The sequence below is a fragment of the Sorex fumeus genome, unplaced genomic scaffold (assembly GCF_029834395.1).
Source record: "Sorex fumeus unplaced genomic scaffold, SorFum_2.1 ptg000043l, whole genome shotgun sequence".
Taxonomy (NCBI): Eukaryota; Metazoa; Chordata; class Mammalia; order Eulipotyphla; family Soricidae; genus Sorex; species Sorex fumeus.
Window position 1 is genome coordinate 30,820,163 of NW_026606100.1, and position 18,637 is coordinate 30,838,799.

Below are 18,637 nucleotides of genomic sequence, written 5' to 3' on the forward strand. Positions count from 1 at the left end.
TGCCCGGAACACCTTCCGGGTCATCCGGAAGTGACCCTGGGTGGAGCGGTTGCCATGGCAGCGGCCAGCCGCGCGGCGGAGCCGAGGAAAGATGGCGGTGACGGGCTGGCTGGAGAGTCTGCGGGCGGCCGAGAAGACGGCGCTGCTGCAGGACGGTAACTCCTCGTCCTTCCCCTCCATCCCCCCGGGGTTGTGGCGTCCGCGCGGGCCACCCCGAGAATGGCTTCGGGGCCTGGGACAGCGGAGCTGGCAGGGTCGTGACCGCCCCCTGGGCCAGGTTCTGCATTTGCAGATGGAGGAAATTGAGGCCCGGAGAGAGGACGTGGCTGGAGTCCGAGTCTCTGGACCGCCGCGGGTTTCTTTTACACCGCCGCCGCCTTAGGTTACTAGTAATCATTCGTTTCGCGTTCACTGTCACTTGCTCTTCACTGCCGTCGCGCGAGGCTTTTAATGCCCACGGTTGCTGAAGGCAAAGTGTCCGAGGAGCCCAGTCCCCCCCGCCCCCCCCCCCCCCCCCCCCCCCCAGCCAGCCCGTGGTATAGCTGGATCCCATGAACTGCGGCGCGGGGCTCTGCGCCCGAGTTCTCCAGTCTGGCCGACCTCCAGCAGCTTCACTCACTTGGACCTCACTTTACTCATCTTTACTACCATGTGGACGGGCTTTAGGTCCTGCTCAACTCGAACGTTGTGTTTTGGGCCACACCGGCGGTGCCAGTGCTTTGGCGTGGCTCTGTGATCTTAGAGATCACTCCTGCCTGGTGCTCAGGGGACCATATGGGATGCCGGGATCGAACTCGGGTTGGCTGTGTGCAAGGCAAGCACCATACCCACAGAACACTTGTGAGTACGTGTTCCTCGAGTGTTCAGGGAAGACAGTGAGGTCCCCCCGCTCCTGGAAGTGGTATGCATTGGAGTATGGAACCCCCGACCTCTGCGCTCTAAGATCATGAGGGTGGGTCCCTGCTCCCACCCATTTGCTGCCAGTAAAGTAGGCCTTATTCCTGTCCCCTTCAAAATACCAGGTGGAACTTATCCACAGGCAGTGACTGGTCAGGGAAGGGTGAAAATCAGAATTAAAATCAGCAGCTTGTTTGCTCATTTTGACCTTAATGCCTTGTACTATTAGTCAGATTCTGTACTGGAGTAGACAGAAAAAGACATGTTGCCCCAGGAGTTCTCTGAGTGAGGAAAAAGACATGAAAATAAATAATAGAGGCTGGAATCTTCTCCAAACTGCTCTTTATTTCCAGCATGTGAAGCTGGAGATGGTCATCTACTTGGGGAAAGATCCCAAAGTGACATTTATGGGATATTAAAGAGTGATTAGGTGCTCATTAAGTGAGAAGAAGGGATGGCTAGCTCATGAAGAGTGTGGGTAAACCTTGGAGGAGTAAAAGTAACATGATTATTAGCACTGTAGCACTATTTGCTTGAGCAGGCACCAGTAATGTCTCCATTGTGAGACTTGTTACTGTTTTTGGCATATCGAATATGCCACAGGGAGCTTGCTAGGCTCTGCCGTGGGGGCGGGATGCTCTCGGTAGCTTGCCAGGCTCTCCAAGAGGGATGGAGGAATTGAACCCGGGTCAGCTGCATGCAAGGCAAACGCCCTACCCACTGTGCTATTGCTTCAGCCTAATATGATTATTAGGGGAATGGAAACATTTAGCAGTTATCCAGTCACAGCCTGGCCTGTGACTGTTACCATAGACCTCCATGCCAACTTAAAGAGTCTGGACACTGGAGTCATACAGGGATTAAGGGACTTGCCTTGCATGTGGTTTAGTCCCCTGCACCGTGTGTAGTTCCCTGAACATCACCAGGAGTGATCTAGAAGCACCTCCCATTGTGTCCAAAAGTCAAAAAAAGATTCTGGACATAACTTCATAAGGGGGATGTGTGTGTGTGTGTGTGTGTGTGTGTGTGTGTGTGTGTGTGGGTGTGGTGGTGTTCTTGTTATAGTACGGTCCTGAGACTTGAACCTAGAGTTACACCCCTGGCCCTGTTTTGTTTTATTGAAGTGTGACTGACATTGGACATTGAGTTTCAGGGGTACAGTGCTTATGTGCATTACAGAATGTCAGAATAAGTCTGGATTTTATTTATTATCTAACGTGGACCATATAGACTTGATCGCTGGGGTTGTACAGTTCTGTAGCATAGTGTACCTTTGCATTGTTGTGCCACCACTATCCAGTTCCAGACCCTTCACGTTTTTTAGCTGAAAGGATGTTGAGGAAATACTGATCCCCATCTGTCCTAGATCCTACCTACCATCCTACTCTTAGACTTTGTGAATCCTGTTAGTCTAGGACCCTCATGTAAGTGGTCAGTATTTGTCCTTTTGTGGCTCATCTCACTGAGCATGGTGCCTTCAAGTTTCATCCGTGTTGGCACAGGTGACAGCATCCATTAGTTATTTTTGCAGTGCCAAGAGTTGAACCAGGGCCTTACACGTGCAAGGTAAATATTCTACTGCTGAATTATGTCCCTAGCCTGACATCTTTCTTTTTAAAAGCTTAGTAGTAGTCCAATACCCAAAGCACGCTCTGTTCTTCCACCCAACTGTGGGCACAGGCTGCTTCTGCAGTTCCCACTGTTGTATGGCGCTGCTGTGAGTGTGGCCTACAGATGTCTGTGGAGTCCCTGCTTTCACCACATTTGCTCATAGGTCAGCACTGTCCTCCTGTTGTTCATAGATTTGCTCGAGTGGGTACCAGTAACATCTCCATTGTGAGACTTGTTACTGTTTTTGGCATATCGAATACGCCACGGGGAGCTTGCCAGGCTCTCCGAAAGGGACGGAGGAATCGAACCCGGGTCAGGTGCATGCAAGGCAAATGCCCTACCCGCTGTGCTATTGCTCCAGCCCACAGGTCAGCATTTAGGCAAATATTTCCTTGGCTAGGAGTTTGTTAATAGCATAACAAAATAATTTTACTTTGCTGGAGAGATAGCAGAGCAGGTAGGGCACTTGCTTTGCATATGTCTGACTTGGGCTGGATTCCCAGCATCCCGTATCCCCAAATCCAACCAGGAGCAACCACCAGGTGTGGGCCAAAAGCAAACAAACAAACTGGAAAAAAAAAATCCCCACAGTATGTGAAGTCTTTGGCTGTGCTTTGTCCAGCCCTCTGTAGATGAAGCCTGCTGTGTGAGCTAGGGCTGGTTACCTCCATCCTCGAATCACTGTCATTAGTAATATGAACCAGCATTTTTTTTTTGGAGGGTGCGCTTTTGGGTCATACCTGGTGATGCTCAGGGGTTTCTTCTGACTTTGCACTCAGAAATTTCTCCTGGTGTTGCTCAGGGGACCATATGGGATGCCGGAGGTTGAATCTGGGTTGGCCACGTGCAAAGCAGAAGATACTGTACCCGCTGTACTATTGCTCTGGCCCAAACCCAGCATATTTTTTTAAACTTTTTTTTTTATCGATTGAATTTCTGTGATACTGTTAATGATGGTTTCCCCACGCACATGATTCCAACACTACCCCCATCACCAGCATGACCACTCCACTCCTCTAAGGACCCAACGCCCATCCTTTCAATAGCCTCCCCACCATGAACTCAATTGCGTGGAGGTGTTCTCCCATTGTTGAATCTAATGTGTTTTTAATATTTAAAAAAAAACGATTGTTGTTTCTTGTGAAAATATGAAAGATAATCAAGTTGGAAGTTGCCTTTGCATGCAGAAGGCTCCATCCCCAGCTTCACATCGAGATTCCCAAGCACCACAGCATGTAGCAGTAGTACGCCCTGAGCACTGCCAGGTATGGCCTACAATAACAAAGAAAAATGATCAAGTCTCACTTAATCCTATCACCAGGGAAGATGATAATTTACATTTTCATTTTGTTTTTTTTTTCCCAATGTGCCCACACTTTCGATTTTTTTCTTTTGCTAAGATCTTTGAATGTTTATATCCACTTAATATATATGTCAAGTATATGTTTCCAAAAATGCCTAATATAAAAACATTGCAATCTTTGGGTGAGATAGGATATTCTTTTTTGTTTGGTTGGTTTTTGGACCACACCCGGCGGTGCTTAAGGCTTATTTTTGGTTCTGTGTTCCAGCATCATTCTTGGTGAACTCAGGAGACCATATTGGGTGCTGGGGATTGAACCTGGGCTGGCTGTGTGCAAGACAAGCGCTTTAATCCCTGCGCTCTCTCGCTCTCTCTCTCTCTCTCTCTCTGATCCAAGTTGCATGACCTTTAAGCCCTTTAAGCCTTGAGTTTCCTCATATACAAAGTACAGGTGATGCAGTTCTGTTGGGTTTTCATGAGAATTCAGTGCAGTGAGCCCTGTGAAGTGCCTGGCCAACAGTGAGCACTGCTTGTCACCCGAAGTCAAGGCTGTTTGCCCAGGAGTAGAGGGCAGGACATACATGGCAACTGGAAACCCTTCCTGACTCTATAGTCATCCAGATGATTAAGGCTGGGACCTGCTCAGAAGCCGTGCAGATTATGGGAGAGATTCCCCAGAATGCAAATTAGGAATGACTCCAGGAAACTGGCCTGAGGGAGTGCATTGAAGAAAGCCTTGTAAGTTTTAGTAAGAGGCACCCCGGGATGTTAGGAGTTTTGCGACTTTCCCACCTCTCCCCCAGGTGCCAGAGATCAAGTCTGGGCCTCACACATGCAAACAAATGCTTCTCAGCCTTCCTGGCCACTTGAAGAAAATGTTTATGATTAGCCACATAGAAAAGTCAGGCTAGGAGACTCCCTTATGTTCTTGTATTGATAAATCGTGGTTCGTTCATTCATTCTTTTAATCACTATTTGTTTGTGTTTGGGGGGGGCGGGGGAGTAGGGGGTACTCCTTGCGGACTTCTGGTTCTTTGCTCAGGCATTTCTCCTGGCAGTGCTCAGGAGACTATGGGGATCAAACCTGGGTCAGTTGGTGTGCAAAACAGTGTCTTACCTGCTGTACTCTCAGGCCCTCAATCACTAACTCTTAATATATGCCGGGTAACTGTGCTTGGTGTTAGGGAGACTCTGAGCAGGGGCCATAAAACCCCTTCTAGTAGAAGAAACGGGTAATAAGCGTACAAATAGGTGGGAAGACATAGCCAGGTAAAGGCTGAGAAGAAACCCCAGGGTCCTGGTGTGGAAATGGATCTGTGGCAGCACAGAGAGCAGAGGGAAAGGAAGTAATGTCAAAGGACCTGATGTGCTTCAGAAGGTATTCGAAGGTTATGGGTGGAGATCCTGAAAAAAGCACAGTATGGGGCGGGGGGTTGGGTGGGGGCACAAACAGGAAGTGATCAATTTTACCGAGGTAGCTGGGGGGTCATAGTCAAGGACTTCCTAGTGGAAGTGACATTTGAGCTGCCTTGACGGGCGTGGAGAAGTCTAGCTGTTGCTAACCAAGGAAAGCTGCTTCCTGTTTCACAAGGCACTGAACCCATGTGGGGCGTGGGGGAGACGGCGTCACGGTGGGGCTGAAGGGGCTCTCAGGAGGTCTGGGGCTCTTGATCTGCAAGGTACAGACAAGAGGAGACTTAAAACACAGATATAGGGGTGACCCCAGTGGGGGTGGGGCCAGGGCGGGCGAGGTTCTGGCGGCCACTCTCTGCGATGCTCAGCCCAGCAGTGCAGGCCTGGATCAGTGCTTGGCCTGGCACTGCAATGGGATGCAGGGGCACCAGGGTCACACCTAGCAGGGTTTGGGGGCCCATTTGGTGCCCTAGTGCTCGATCTGTCACCCTGGCTGCCAGGGGAACTCTGAGGGGAGGCCTCTGCTTTACACAGGCAGAAGGAAGGTGCACTACCTGTTTCCGGACGGGAAGGAGATGGCTGAAGAGTATGATGAGAAAACCGGTGAACTGCTGGGTAAGTGACAGGGCTCCCTGCTGACCCTTCCAGATTCCTGGAATGACCTGAGAACAGGGGGATGCCACTAGCCCACCCTCTGAGCGCAGCACCCAGGGTAGATACTTGGGTATACAGAGGGCCCCAAATGAGGTCAGTGTGTCATGGGAGTTTCGGGGCTGGACATCAGAAGTGAAGTGAGTCCATTTGACCACCAACCCCCATCCCGGTTTTTCCCACCCCCACCCCCAGCATACAGCCTTGACTTTGCAGGAGTGAGTACTTCCGAGGGGGACGGGTGGAAGGGCCAGCAGGAGACTCGCTTTCAGAGGTGGATCTGGGAGTGGATCTCACTGGGGAAGCAGTGGCAAGCGGGGGCCTTTCCCAGCAGGTTTTCCTCTTGTTCTTTGTTGGGGTTTCTGTAGCTACTCGAGGAACAAAGCTCAGTGCTGCTTCTGGTCCCCAGGGGTGACTCTACTCAGTCTGTAGATGTCTGGTTGCAGGGAGTCGCAGCAGGGAGAAATGGGGACTTTCTCTTTCCCATTCCTCTAGCTCTTTCCCTCGCAGAATAGGCTCATGCATTGGGCCTGCAGCTCAGATGTCTGTGAATTATTTGATTCGTCCGTTCTCCATTCCCAAGTCCTCACATTAACATTAACCGCCTTCCCAGAGCTTGGGGGCTGGTGCCTGACCCAGAGCCTAAGGCTGTCAGCAGTGGGAGTTGGTCTCTTTATTAAGTTCTACCTGAAATACTAAGACCTATGATGGAATCATGGGCTGGGTTATTTTCTTGTCATTATTCTTGACTTTAATTTCTTCCTGGACCTGATCGACAGGTAGTATTGGCCAGGGAATTTCTTTTTCCCCTTTTCTGACAGCTCATAAATGTCTCGAACCGACAACACGGATTACACTGGTTTGCATTCTCTTAGTCTCCAGTCTTAAAACGTGTGTCCTGCGCATGTTCTGTCGCAGAGAGAAGTGTTGATCCCTCCTTATTATGAGCTGCTTGGGCTCCAGTCCCAATTGGTTTAGTCTGGTGCTATTAAAAATCTTGATGTGTTTAGCATATGACACTGATTTGGTGGAAACCAATACAGTAGTAATATCCTCACAATGCATTGTAATTTATAGCACTCCCAGGGGGTGACAGCCCTGGAATGCCTAACTGGGGCGAGCTTATGAAAGCCAAGGTCACGTGGGCTAACCACTACCATCACCGGGCCAGAGACTAGCTGCAGCTCCCTCCCCCGGCCCCTGCATCACCTCTCCCCTCTACACAGAGCAAATAAAACAGTGATAGCCGCTGTGGTTATGAAAACAACAAACAAATAAAAGCCCGCGCCGCTTAGTTGTACTTGGACTTGAAATTAAAATGAAAAACAAGCCCAGTTTCTTTCATTTGTAGCATCCCACATTAACCTGCCATCTTTCCTTCATTTTTCATTTTCTGGTTTATGGTTTGGGGCCACACCTGGCTGTGCTCAGAGACTACTGTGGTTGATCCCTGAGGTTGTGGGGTGCCGGGGATTGAACCCTGGTTGGCCGTGTGCAGGGCAAGTGCCTTATTGGCCATACTCTCTGACTACCCTTCTTCCCTCCAACTTTTCCTCTTGGCTGGTAGGGAATAGATAGAGCCCACTAACTCCTTTTTTTTTTTCTTTTTGAGCAGAAATGGAGGTTCAGAGGAGAAATACAGTTGGCGAAAGTTTCCCTTGGTAAAGATATGAATGCAATACTTATTGGGCAGCATGCTAAGCATAGAGGTGAATCATGTCATTGAATCATCCTCATTTACAGCCCTGTGAGGTGGTACTATGCCCCATTGTACAGATGGGGGAAAAAGTCAGAAGCTCCAAGAGTTGTTAAGCCCCTTGCACAGAATCATACCACTGGCCAGTTTCTGAGCTAGGGTTTGAGTCCGGCCACAGCGTACTACTCAGAGTTGAGAATAGTTGACCTCCCTTTTTTCCCATTTTACCTAAAGTGTTGCTTAGGAACCCAGGTCAGACAGAAACGTGCAGAACTTCTGCCTCCTTGATGCCTTTGTTTTGGAACCACATCTGGTGGCGCTTAGGGACCACTCCAAGTACATTGCCTGGGAGTCACTCCTGGCAGTGCTCAGGGGACCGTGGTGCTGGGGATGGGACCTGACCTCCTGCATGCAAAGCGTGTGCTCCGCGCTTTGAACTCTCTGTCTGCGCCCTTTGTAAAGCTGCTCTTTCTCTACCGTCCCTGGCTACCAACCTCTCCCGTACCAGCTGCCCTTGCAGCACACTCCTCATTATTAATTGTTAAGTACAGTGGCAGGGTTTTTGTAGCATTCAATGGGAATTGTTTCTCAGATGACTATACAAATGTGTTTGTGGCCAGACTGATTTTCTGTTAGAAAAACTCAGGGCGAAACTCACTGAGGAAGACTCACCGGGTTGCGTCTGCGGAGGGCAGAGCTCCTCCAGTCAGAGTTAATAAGCAGAGTGGTGTCATTTTTCCCTGCCCTCTTGGTGCTATTCATTCCCGCCCCCCACAATGAAGGCTGTATGTATTCATGGGGGGGGGGTTGCATCGGAGGGCCCCAGAACAATGATCGGAACATCAAACCAGCCCCAGAAGAACACAGTATGTCCAGGGGGGCAGAGGCTGAAGGGCAGCCATCCCCCCACGATTACATTCGGATTACTGGCTTAATCTGCTTTGGTATTTGACCGCCAGCCTACACTGCCGGCTTCACTGGAGGCTCCGGAGCACTTTCATCCTCCAGCACTTCACCCGCTTTACAAATGACCCACTCGATTCCCTTCAGCCTCCTCAGGGATGGGCTGGGGCAGCTGTTTAATAGCCACAGAGCAATGTTGCGGTGTTTTAGGGCAGAAAAAGAAGAATCCTGCATCCAATCGAAGCTGCAGGGAGGATTTAGGAAAGGGGAATGTAATTAGCCACGTTGGAAACGTGCCAGGCGCAGAGCTTTGGGGAAAGGCCTTGAGGAGCTCCACTTTCCAGCCCACCGGAAAGAGGGGCCTCCTTTCAGCAGTCTGGGGCTGCAGCCTGCTCCCTGCTGACTTAGAAGCCCCCGCGCACGGCCCCAGGCCCAGAGGGCAGCCATCCCCCGCAGCCACTGCTCTGAGTCCTCCCAGGCTGCCCTTCCCAGGACTGGCCTCCCTCAGCCAGAAGACAGGCCAGCATCCTAGGGAGCGGCCACGAGTGTGCCAGTTTGGGTTTAACATATAATCAAATCAGAGTGACAGCAGGTGGAACAATCTTCACTTGCCGCAGGAGCTTGTCCTTGAGTTCGGGGAACAAAGCCAGGACGAGAAGGATAAGCCAGCATGTGTATTAGCACGTGCACACTCATGCCCACCCACAGGGCAAACATAACCAAGGACTTGCTACCAGCATTGCTTGGGTCTTAGCTCAGAAGGGGATGAATACGGAGAACTTCATCTTCCTGCTAACAAAGCATGTAATTCCTCAGGGGGTTACAAAGCAGAAAGGTGGGACAGCCAAGGAGATCAAGTCCCTGTTCTGAGAGGCTAGAAGGTCAGTGGTAAAGGACCTCTCCACTTCCTGTGGGAGTCTGTGGAAGATCTCCACTCAGAACCGAGTCCAGCAGCAGCAAAGGAGTGGATGGGAAACTCGGGATGGGGATGGTGTCCTCGGGAGAGATGACTCGGCCAGGCCTCTAAGCACCTCATTTATCCTGGTCCTCCAGGATAAATTCATTCATTTCATGTTTGATCATTTTTTTTTAAGACTAAAACCTGAAAGGGAAAAAAAAGGAATGACATGCAGAAAGAACCCTTTCTAAATATGCTTACCGAACATTAATAGAATATAATTTAATCTTTCTTAAAATAAAATCTTGGTCTTGGGAGTTAGTAGATCTGAATTTTAGCTGTAGCATTTGCAAGTTTGTTTTTCCTCTTTCTGAGCTGTCTTTTTGGGTTTTTTTCGGGGCTGGGGTGGGGGTGTGACACACCTGGCAGTGCTCAGGAATCACTCCTGGAGGGCTCCAGGGACCATACGGGGAGCTGGGGATGGAACCTGAGTTCACAGCAAGCACCTACCCGCTGTGCTCATGTTCCTGCCCCCAGCTCGTCATTGTTCGTCTTCTGAACCCTGGAGAATGGCAGAGAGCATGGAAAGTGGACACGCTGGGAAGAAATGCTCCATCTCACATCAAAATTCAGGCAGGGCTTTCGATACTTCCTACAGGCAGGGCCCAATGTTGTATTGACAGCCATAGGCTGTGTCCACAGGGCTGTGTCCTCATGCTCCCTGTCCAGGGGCTCTAGAGCAGCGACGTGCCCTCTGATGGGCCCGGGTCTTTCTTGCTGCTGTCAGTGCAGGGAGAATTCATTTCGTTTCCTCTGCACATCGCCGTCTTTCCTCCGGTACCCAATGAGGTGCACGCTCTGGCCACAATACTCCAGTGCTTGGAGGCCTTTGTCACTTCTGAGTTTGTGACTGTGACAGAGGGCCCCAGCAGGCTGGCTTCCAGGTAAACAGGGTGTCGCATGACCGGATTTGGATAGTCTCCCAGTCACAGTCCGATCACTTCAGCGAGTACAGGTATTTGTTGGGGGAAAAAAGTTGCCTCGAAAGCATATTTCCAAGTTTTACTCTTCCTTATTAATTTTCATTACAAACTTGCAAATGTGTTTCTAGGGAGCATGTTTGCCCTAAGACGTAATAAAATCACACTGCAGAGTGCAGCAGACCTTAGAAAAGCGCATATTCGGGGAGATTCTCATTTTACTGCGCACTTCCGTGCTCACCTAGCATGCCTGAGTCGGAGCCACCCGGGCGCTTGGTTTGCCCCACTGTTCTGTTGGGCCCCGCCTGCCCCTGTCCTGAGATGGCGCACCCAGAAACTGCAGCCACCCCCAGGCTCTTTGACAGTTGTTTAGCTTTGTACCCCAGCTTCAGGAAGGTTGCTGGTCTCCCTGGATGAGAAGACACCCCAGTATAGCAGGGAGGAGAGAACAGAGGTCACAGCTCAGGGGGAGGACCTGGCAGGATGGTCTGCTGTGTGAGAGCATTCCAGAAAATCCAGCAGGGACAGCCAGGGAGTGGCCATTAGAGATACTTCCACTGTTTCCATAATGTGTGCATCTTACTCAAACAAGTCTGATGCAAATATCGGGACTTCAAAGCAAGATATGGCTATGTGCGTTATAGAAGGATGGTTTTACTTTATAAAATTCCCATTTGCTTTTCTGTAAAGAGTACATTTAATATATGACATGTGCCCAAAATTTGTATAAGCAACTTTGGTGCTGCTGTTTTAAGCCAGGTATCCCTGAATGAGTGATTTCATTATCTGAATGAGGCAGATCTGCTTATCAGCTTTCACCCTCTTTATTCATTTTTCCTTTGTACATGCTTAGTAGGAAAAAGTAGGTGTCCATCACACTTTGGGGGCTCCAGATTTGACCCTCAGATCTTCCCCTTAAAGCCTCTTCTGGGGCTCTTTATCCCCCTTTCAAAGCTTGTTCTGATTCCGTGTGACAAGCCTGGGACATGAGCATTGCAGGGCATCTCGCTTCGGACAGAGGGGCCAGGTTGAGGCCTGTGTGCAGCCAAAGCCCAGGAAAGACCTGCATCTCCCACTTCCGTCCTGCTCTGCTGCTGGGTCTGCTAAGAGCACAGCCACCTTCCTGCCCACAATCTCACTGCTTCCTTCTCTCCCCAGTGAGAAAGTGGCGCGTGAAAAGTGCCCTTGGAGCCTTGGGCCAATGGCAGATTGAGGTGGGAGAGCCAGCACCCCCAGGAGCAGGGAGCCTGGGGCCTGAACTCATCAAGGAGAGCAGTGCCAATGTACGTCTCTGTCCTGATACATCTGTATGACTCTGGCTGAAGGCGGGAGTGGGCTGATTGTGGGCAGGGTCTCTTGAGTGAGCCCCCCTCGACACAGAGTCCTAGGGAAGTGTTTATCTGAGTAAATATGAAGGGCCTGGAATGTCCCCACCAGGGCAGGCCTTAGAGGGGTGCTGTGGATACAAGCCATCTTTCCATGTGCCCAGAGTAGAGCTCTGTGGGCCCTCCCATCCCCCACCCAGTCACCCACTTCCCAAGAGCAGTCCTGGAGCTGGATTTGCCTCCTGCAGCCCATCTTCATGCGCAAGGATACCAAGATGAACTTCCAGTGGCGGATTCGCAACCTGCCCTACCCGAAAGATGTCTATAGTATATGTGTTGACCAGAAGGAGCGCTGCATTGTCGTCAGAACCACCAACAAAAAGTAAGCTACATGTGTGGGGCGGATGGGTGCAGGAGCGAGTGTCTGGCCTGTGCCAGGGAGGCTGCCAGGAAGCACGGAGGGGATTGAATAATGTCACCAGCTCCAGCAGGCTAGGGGAACTGGCAGGGCAAGTGTCTGTCAGACCTGCCCGTACGGGGGTGAGCCAGAGTTTGTTGAGTGAACTAGGAAATCATCTGGCTCCTTGTTGGGCTTTTTGATGGTTCTGCATAAGGTCATTGTGACCCTGGTCTGCTGGTTGATTGAGTCCCCAGTGAACCATTGTTGTCACTGAGTACTGTCAGGTAGCAGGCTTGGAAGCGCTCATCTCTGAGGTGGCAACTTGGGACCTTTAGAGCAGTGACCTGGGCTCAGGGGCAGAGGCCTTGGAAGGCTCCTGCACAGTTTCAGAATGGGGTCTCGGCTGCCCTTTGCTCCTCTCTGGTGTGCTATGGAGGAGTTAAACTATTAAACTAAGTTAAACTAGTTAAACTAAGGAGGGGATGGGACAGAGGTGGCTTTGGCAGAGAAGTGACCCTGGCAGGGATGCTCCCGAGTGGACCTCACATTTGGGCTTTGGGGCACTAGTTGACTGTGTAAGAGCAGAGCCCTGGGCTGGAGAAATCCAGTGTGGGACCAACCCTCACGAAATGGATTTGGGGCGCTGAGGTGGGAGATTGAGGAGTTACAAGCCGTGCATTCACCCAGCGTGCCTTCTGGACCTTAGCCTGGAGGTGCTCAGCACCGTCAGGTTCCCATGCAGTCAGGGGAGGCCCAGCTCTTGTGACATGGTGCCAGCCTCCCCTCCAAGGTCCCCTAGGTCCACAGGACAGCAGTGTGGTTCCCTGGTTCCCTCAGTGTAGCCCAGGTCCCTCCCTCCTCTGAGGACCCCTCACCCCCTCTCTCTTTGGCAGGGTTAAAGGGATGGGGAAGGGGTGGAGATGAATGAATTAATTTCAGGCTTATTGCTGTACATGCAGCCACAGCCCCTGCAGTGGGTCTTGTCTATAAATATAAAGTCATAATAATAAGGGTTTGCGTTTATAAAGCACTTTGAAGCCCTCAGATAAAAGGCAGTTTATTTCCGTTATTGTTCTCATCATTAACAGGAGTCAGTGCCTAAAGTGGAATTTAGCAATTTCAGACAACAAAGAGATTGCCTTTAGGAGAACAAACTCCATGCTTCAGCAAGCATTCCCCCGCGTCCAAGGCCCTGGGTCCAAACTGGGAACAAAAGTGCTTCTGATAGCACTTGAATCTGCAGCCCAGCAGTTTGTGGAGCTGGCTGCGGCCTCCCTTTTGTCCCCCAGAGGTCACTGTCGAATACAGATATCAGACAGAAATGTGATTACTGGGGAGGGAGAGGAGAGGCGAGCTAGCTCACCAAAAATTTCATCTGCAGGCAGATCCTGGGGGGCCCATCTCCTGCCTGGATTTGGCCATAGGTGGCGCTGTTGGCCAGGAGCTTTGAGGCTCCTCCGCCCCTCCAGCATCACACACTCCTAAGACGTTTTTGAACTGATGAATGAGGCCAGGTAGGGTGGGGGGAATGGGATTCAGCCTGGCTCTGTCCGGTCTTCCTCAGCTCCCTCTGCTGGGAGGAAGGTGCGCCAAGCCAGGAAACCCTTAACCAGCTCTTCCCTGCACCTAGTAATTTTACTACTTTGGGGGGGGGCGGGGAAGGGGACCAGCCCAGATCAGCCGCATGCAGCTGTGCACTTAACCCTGGTGCTGTCTCTGTCCCCTGCCCTGTTGTTCGGCGTCTCTCCCTGGAGTGCCAGTCTCTTCTCTTCCTTTAAACCACTAAATCCACAGAATGTCACGGCTGTTCCTTTGAACAGTGTTGAACATTCTCAGGCTCTTTACAGTCTGCATTGTGATCATCCCATTAGCTGAAGGGAGACAAGGCCCGCTTTGCTCCGCATAGTGTGGTGGTGGTTCGGTAAGATCGGGGGCAGCATGTGAGCAGACTTGCAGAAGGCTAGTGCAGCCTCCCTGCCCATCATCTGTGGCTCCTGCTGTTTCTCTAACTCGACTTCTTCCTTCTCTCAGACCTTCCAGTTGGACCCTGGTTCTAATATTCTGGAATGTAGTGACTAATAAAAGGACTTTTTTCCCCCTTTTAATCCATGGAGGTACCTGGCCTTGTGCCTGAAGAATAGGGTTGGCCACTTCTTGATGGAGTTGACTGCAGGGTATCAAGTCCTGGAATTCTTGAGGGATGACATGGGAAAGAAGGAAGGTGCTTTCCAGGATCCCAGGGTGGCACCTGCTGGTCCCAGTGTGTTTGTGCAGGAAGATAGTTCCTGGGGTGACCCAGGTGCCGGAGTGAGAAGACTTCTTAGATCTGCCCCCTGCCCCTTGTGAGGCATGCTTTTCTGGGCCCAGTTCCTTCATCTGCCCTCTCACCGACTGGGGAATTTGACTGCCACAGCAGTGGCAGTCTTAGAGTGGTCCCCGAGGATCTCTGGCTGACCTGCATAGCATCCCCTGGAGGTCTCGGGGGCAGGGCACATGTGACTGTCCTCAACTGCCCTTCAGTCTTTTCCAGGCTCTCCCAAGGCAGGTCTCTTGAGCCTGTCCCAGCTCCCTTTCATTGTGGCACAGGGTGGAGAGAAAGGGACAAAGGTGACCTGTTTCAGAGTGCACTGACCTGGGTTTGATCTTTGGCACCCTCTGTGGTCCCCCAAGGCCGCCAAGAGTGATCCCTGAGTGCAGAGCCAGAAATAAGCTGTGAGCACCACTGGGTGTGGTCCCAAACCACACAAACAAAACCCAATGGTGGCCTTTTCTAGTGGCTTGGCAGTCACTCACCTCCCACTCCTGTTTCCATGGAAGTTCTTTGCTACACTTTCACATTCCAAAAGGAAGACCACCAGGTGACCTGCAAGGTGGCTGGATGCGGAAACATCCCTGTCTGCCCATCCTGGGCCAGATGCAGGGAAGGAAACCTGATAGGTGGTGAGAGGGGTCAGCTGTGGGGAATTAGTTGTAATAGGGCATCTTCGTGTGCGTGTGGGGGAGATACCAAACCTTTCCGAGGCCTTAGTTTCCACCTCAGTGAGAGAGGATAATGGAAATAGCCACCGCAGAGGGTGGCTGGGAGAGTTCAGTGAATAAGGGCACCAGGCCTGGAATGAGCATTAATGTCGCCTTCCCAGGCCAGAGCAGTAGCACAGTAGCACAGCGGGTAGGGCGTTCGCCTTGCATGTAATCGACCCAGGTTTGAGCCCCGGCATCCCATATGGTCTCCCAAGTACTGCCAGGAGTAAACTCCTGAGTATCACCAGGTGTGACCCCAAAAGCCAAAAAAGAAAAAGTCGCCTTTCACTCGCTGGCTGGAAGAGAGAAGGTGGGCAGGAATGGGGGTGTGGCACAGCTGTGGGAGGCCTGGGGGTTCCCACTCTGAGGAGTCACTTGGCGCTGTAGCAGGGCCTCCTCAAGCGGGGTACAGTCTCCAGCGGGGCCTCCTGACCAGGAGGGTTAGGGCTACTGGGCCACACACCCAGGGTTATACTCTTCTGGTCTAGGGACTGGTGACAAAGTCAGAGGCAGTTCCTCTCGGGGCAAACCCCATGCTAGGAAATAAAGTCGGGGATGGGCTGTTTCCTGTGGTCCACCGCCGAGGCCCAGAGTCTCTGGAGATTATCTACACCCATTAGAAGGGACTCAAAACAAAGCTGAGCCCCCAACCTGACTGCTGCCCCCACCGCACCCCCCAGCCTGGGGAAAGGTGGTGGGCCTCAGGGGGCCTAGCCATACACCTCATTTGCCTTTGATCTGTTCTTGCTACTGAGCCCAGCCCTGGGATTATAGTCCCACTGCTCTGGTTTGGGGAATGTGGCTTGTTGGTGGCCCTCTGAGGGTGCCTCCCCCTTACTGAGCACATATATACACACACACTCTCTCTCTTTCTCTTACACACACACACACACACACACACACACACACACCCAAGGCCCAGCACTCAAGCTCAGTGGTCAGAGCAGCTGTCCTCATGCTCACACCAGGCTTTTCACAGGCTCATCCTTGTCAATTGGCCATGTGCCTCGCTGCACTCTGCCTCTTCGGTCCGCTTCTTGTCTTTGCAGGGAAGATTGTTAACATTTCGGAACAAGCCTTTGTGTTCATCTAATCTCTACTGTTTAACCTTTGACTTCCCCCTATTATCAGTGTCTGCCACCTTTGCTGGCCAGACCAAGGGCCCCAGGAAGAGCCCTCAGCCTGTGCCGGCTAGGAGAGGATGCAGGGCATTCCACCACGCTTGCCGGCAGAGATGGCCACCCCCTTTTCCCCGGGGCAGAGCTTTGGAAAAGAAAGCAACCTTGCCATGCCATTAGGATTCCCCTGCCCCCACTCCTTTTGAACTGTCAGCCTTTAAGTAAACATTCTTCTCCTGCCCTGGGTCCCAGCACCTTGACTTGGCGGGAGAGGGACCTGCAGGAGAGGCTCCCGCAACGGAGGGATTTGGCGATTTGGCGGGGGGGGGGGGGCAGTGGGCAGAAGAGCTGCACTGATGTCGACCCCGTGAGACCTCGGGGCATTAGGACTTTTGAAGTGGACTTGGGGCAGTTGTCAGGACCAGGCCCCTCTGAAGTATTAAAAGCCCCCAAGCTCTCCCGGCCTCTCCCTCTCCCTCAAGTGCCACAGCTGCCAGCAGGACTTTTATCTTTAGTCCTCAGCTCTGCAGCAGGACCCCTGTGCCAGAGAGACCACCACCTTCCGCAAGGAAAATGCCAAATGAGCTTTTTGTTAGAGGTGAAGAGGCCCTTCTCTGTGCGTGGGCATAATGAGCCCAACCCAGGAGCAAGAAACTTGAATCCCGACTCCACTGACAACTGGCTGTGACATCAGGCAAGGCCGTTCACCTCTGTGAGTCCGAGTTTCCTCTCCATCAAAGGGGTCAAATTTCCTGCCAAACAAAGTCCAGTTACACACAATGTGAGCTGACTGTTGCTCTCTGGGCTCTATTTTGGCTTTGTTGTTTTGCTTTTGTTACTAAAAGGGATCATTAGTCTCTGGACTGGCACCTGCAGATGAGAGGGACCCTGTGTATGGAGTGTAGAGAGGTAGGAGTGAGGGCCCAGGCCAGCATTAGTCCAGAGCTGCAGAGAACCAATGTCTGGTGCTTTGTCCTTGCAGGGAAACTTCTCTATACAAATGTGCTTTTCTCTCTGGTTTACACATAGACAAGGCCTTAAAAGACCCTTGAAGAGGAAAAAGTAACTGAGCCCTGAGTGTAAGTCCCAGGTAAAGGGCAACTGTAGGTTTAGGTTTTAGGAGACAGCCTTATTCTGACCCTTGTTGGCATGTATCTTCCAATTTCTCAGGGTGCAAAGATGGCCCAGTTTGCCCGAGCTACCTTGTATATTCCGGGAAGCTTCCTCACACAGACGTGTCTTCAGGAGACCTGGAAGTGCAGGAAGCGCTAACCTGAGCTAATCAGGAATTCTGATAGTCCTGTTCTTGGACTGCCAGGATGGTCTTTCCCCTGTTCTTTCCAGGGCCACCAGACTCTCGAGTCTCCCTATCTCCTCCCATCTCCTTCCCTGGTGTGTGGAAGATATGGCAGAGGGCCTGCTGCCTGACTTTTGGGACCACCTGTTCAGTGTCCCCATGGCCTCTTGGTGTCCCCATAGGTACTACAAGAAGTTCTCCATTCCTGACCTAGACAGATACCAGCTACCCCTGGATGATTCTTCGCTAAGCTTTGCATATGCCAACTGCACCTTGATCATCTCCGTAAGAGTCACCCTGACTTACTGCTGGCAGTGTCAGGGAGAGGCATCCTCTTCCCTGATCCCAGCTCCATCCATCCCTGAGGCCTGAGTGCTTGCTGGAAACTGGCATCTCACTCAGCATCGGGTGGGAGGTGTTTATGAATCAGGGTGGTGGGGAGAGGTGCAAATCACAGCATGGGATTCTCGTCTAAGGCCTACCTCTACCCACCCTGCCATAGGCAAGTCATCCATCCCAACAGGCCCCATTTTCAAAAAAATGGAAGGGTGACGGAGAAGAGGACTAATTAGGTCTTTTCTCCATCCACAGTACCAAAAGCCCAAGGAGGTCCTACTGGCAGAGTCTGAGCTGCAGAAGGAGCTGAAGAAAGTCAAGACGGCCCACAGTGGTGATGGGGACTGCAAGACCCAGTAGGGGGGAGCCATGAGCCTGCGCCCTCTGTGTGGAGGGTGGGTGAGACGCTGCTTCTCTCCTGAGAGACTGTGAGGCCTGGGCCTTTCTCACACTGGGGCCAGCAGTTCTTCTACTGAGGCTTGGTAAGAACAAGGCTGGGGCTATCAGTGTCCCTCCCCCAAGTAAACGCATCCTCTGTCACATGTAAACTGGCTTCCTCCTCTTTTTCCTTGTTTTTTTTTGGGGGGGGGGGCGGGGGAGGCAGGGCGGGGGGGCAAAGGGTGTCAGCCACGCTTGACTGCTCAGGAATCACTCCTGGGGGGCCATATGGGGTACCAGGGATTGAACTTAGTCCGCTGAGTACGAGCCTTACTATACTTTCCCTCTGTCCACTTCTCTATGTGCCAGTTCCCAGGGAGGGTGCCACATGACAATCCCTCTTGCTCCCC

At 51.7% G+C, this 18,637-nt stretch overlaps 1 protein-coding gene across 1 annotated transcript; it reads left to right on the top strand.

Annotated features, from left to right (window-relative positions):
- The first annotated feature begins 6 nt into the window (after positions 1–6).
- Positions 7–18,365, top strand: DPCD (deleted in primary ciliary dyskinesia homolog (mouse)). Its single transcript, XM_056120390.1, has 6 exons — positions 7–155; positions 5,759–5,839; positions 11,511–11,635; positions 11,926–12,059; positions 17,696–17,798; positions 18,105–18,365. The coding sequence occupies exons 1-6, from the start codon at positions 92–94 to the stop codon at positions 18,207–18,209; spliced, it is 612 nt and encodes a 203-aa protein (XP_055976365.1). The 5' UTR covers positions 7–91; the 3' UTR covers positions 18,210–18,365.
- The last annotated feature ends 272 nt before the right edge of the window (positions 18,366–18,637 follow it).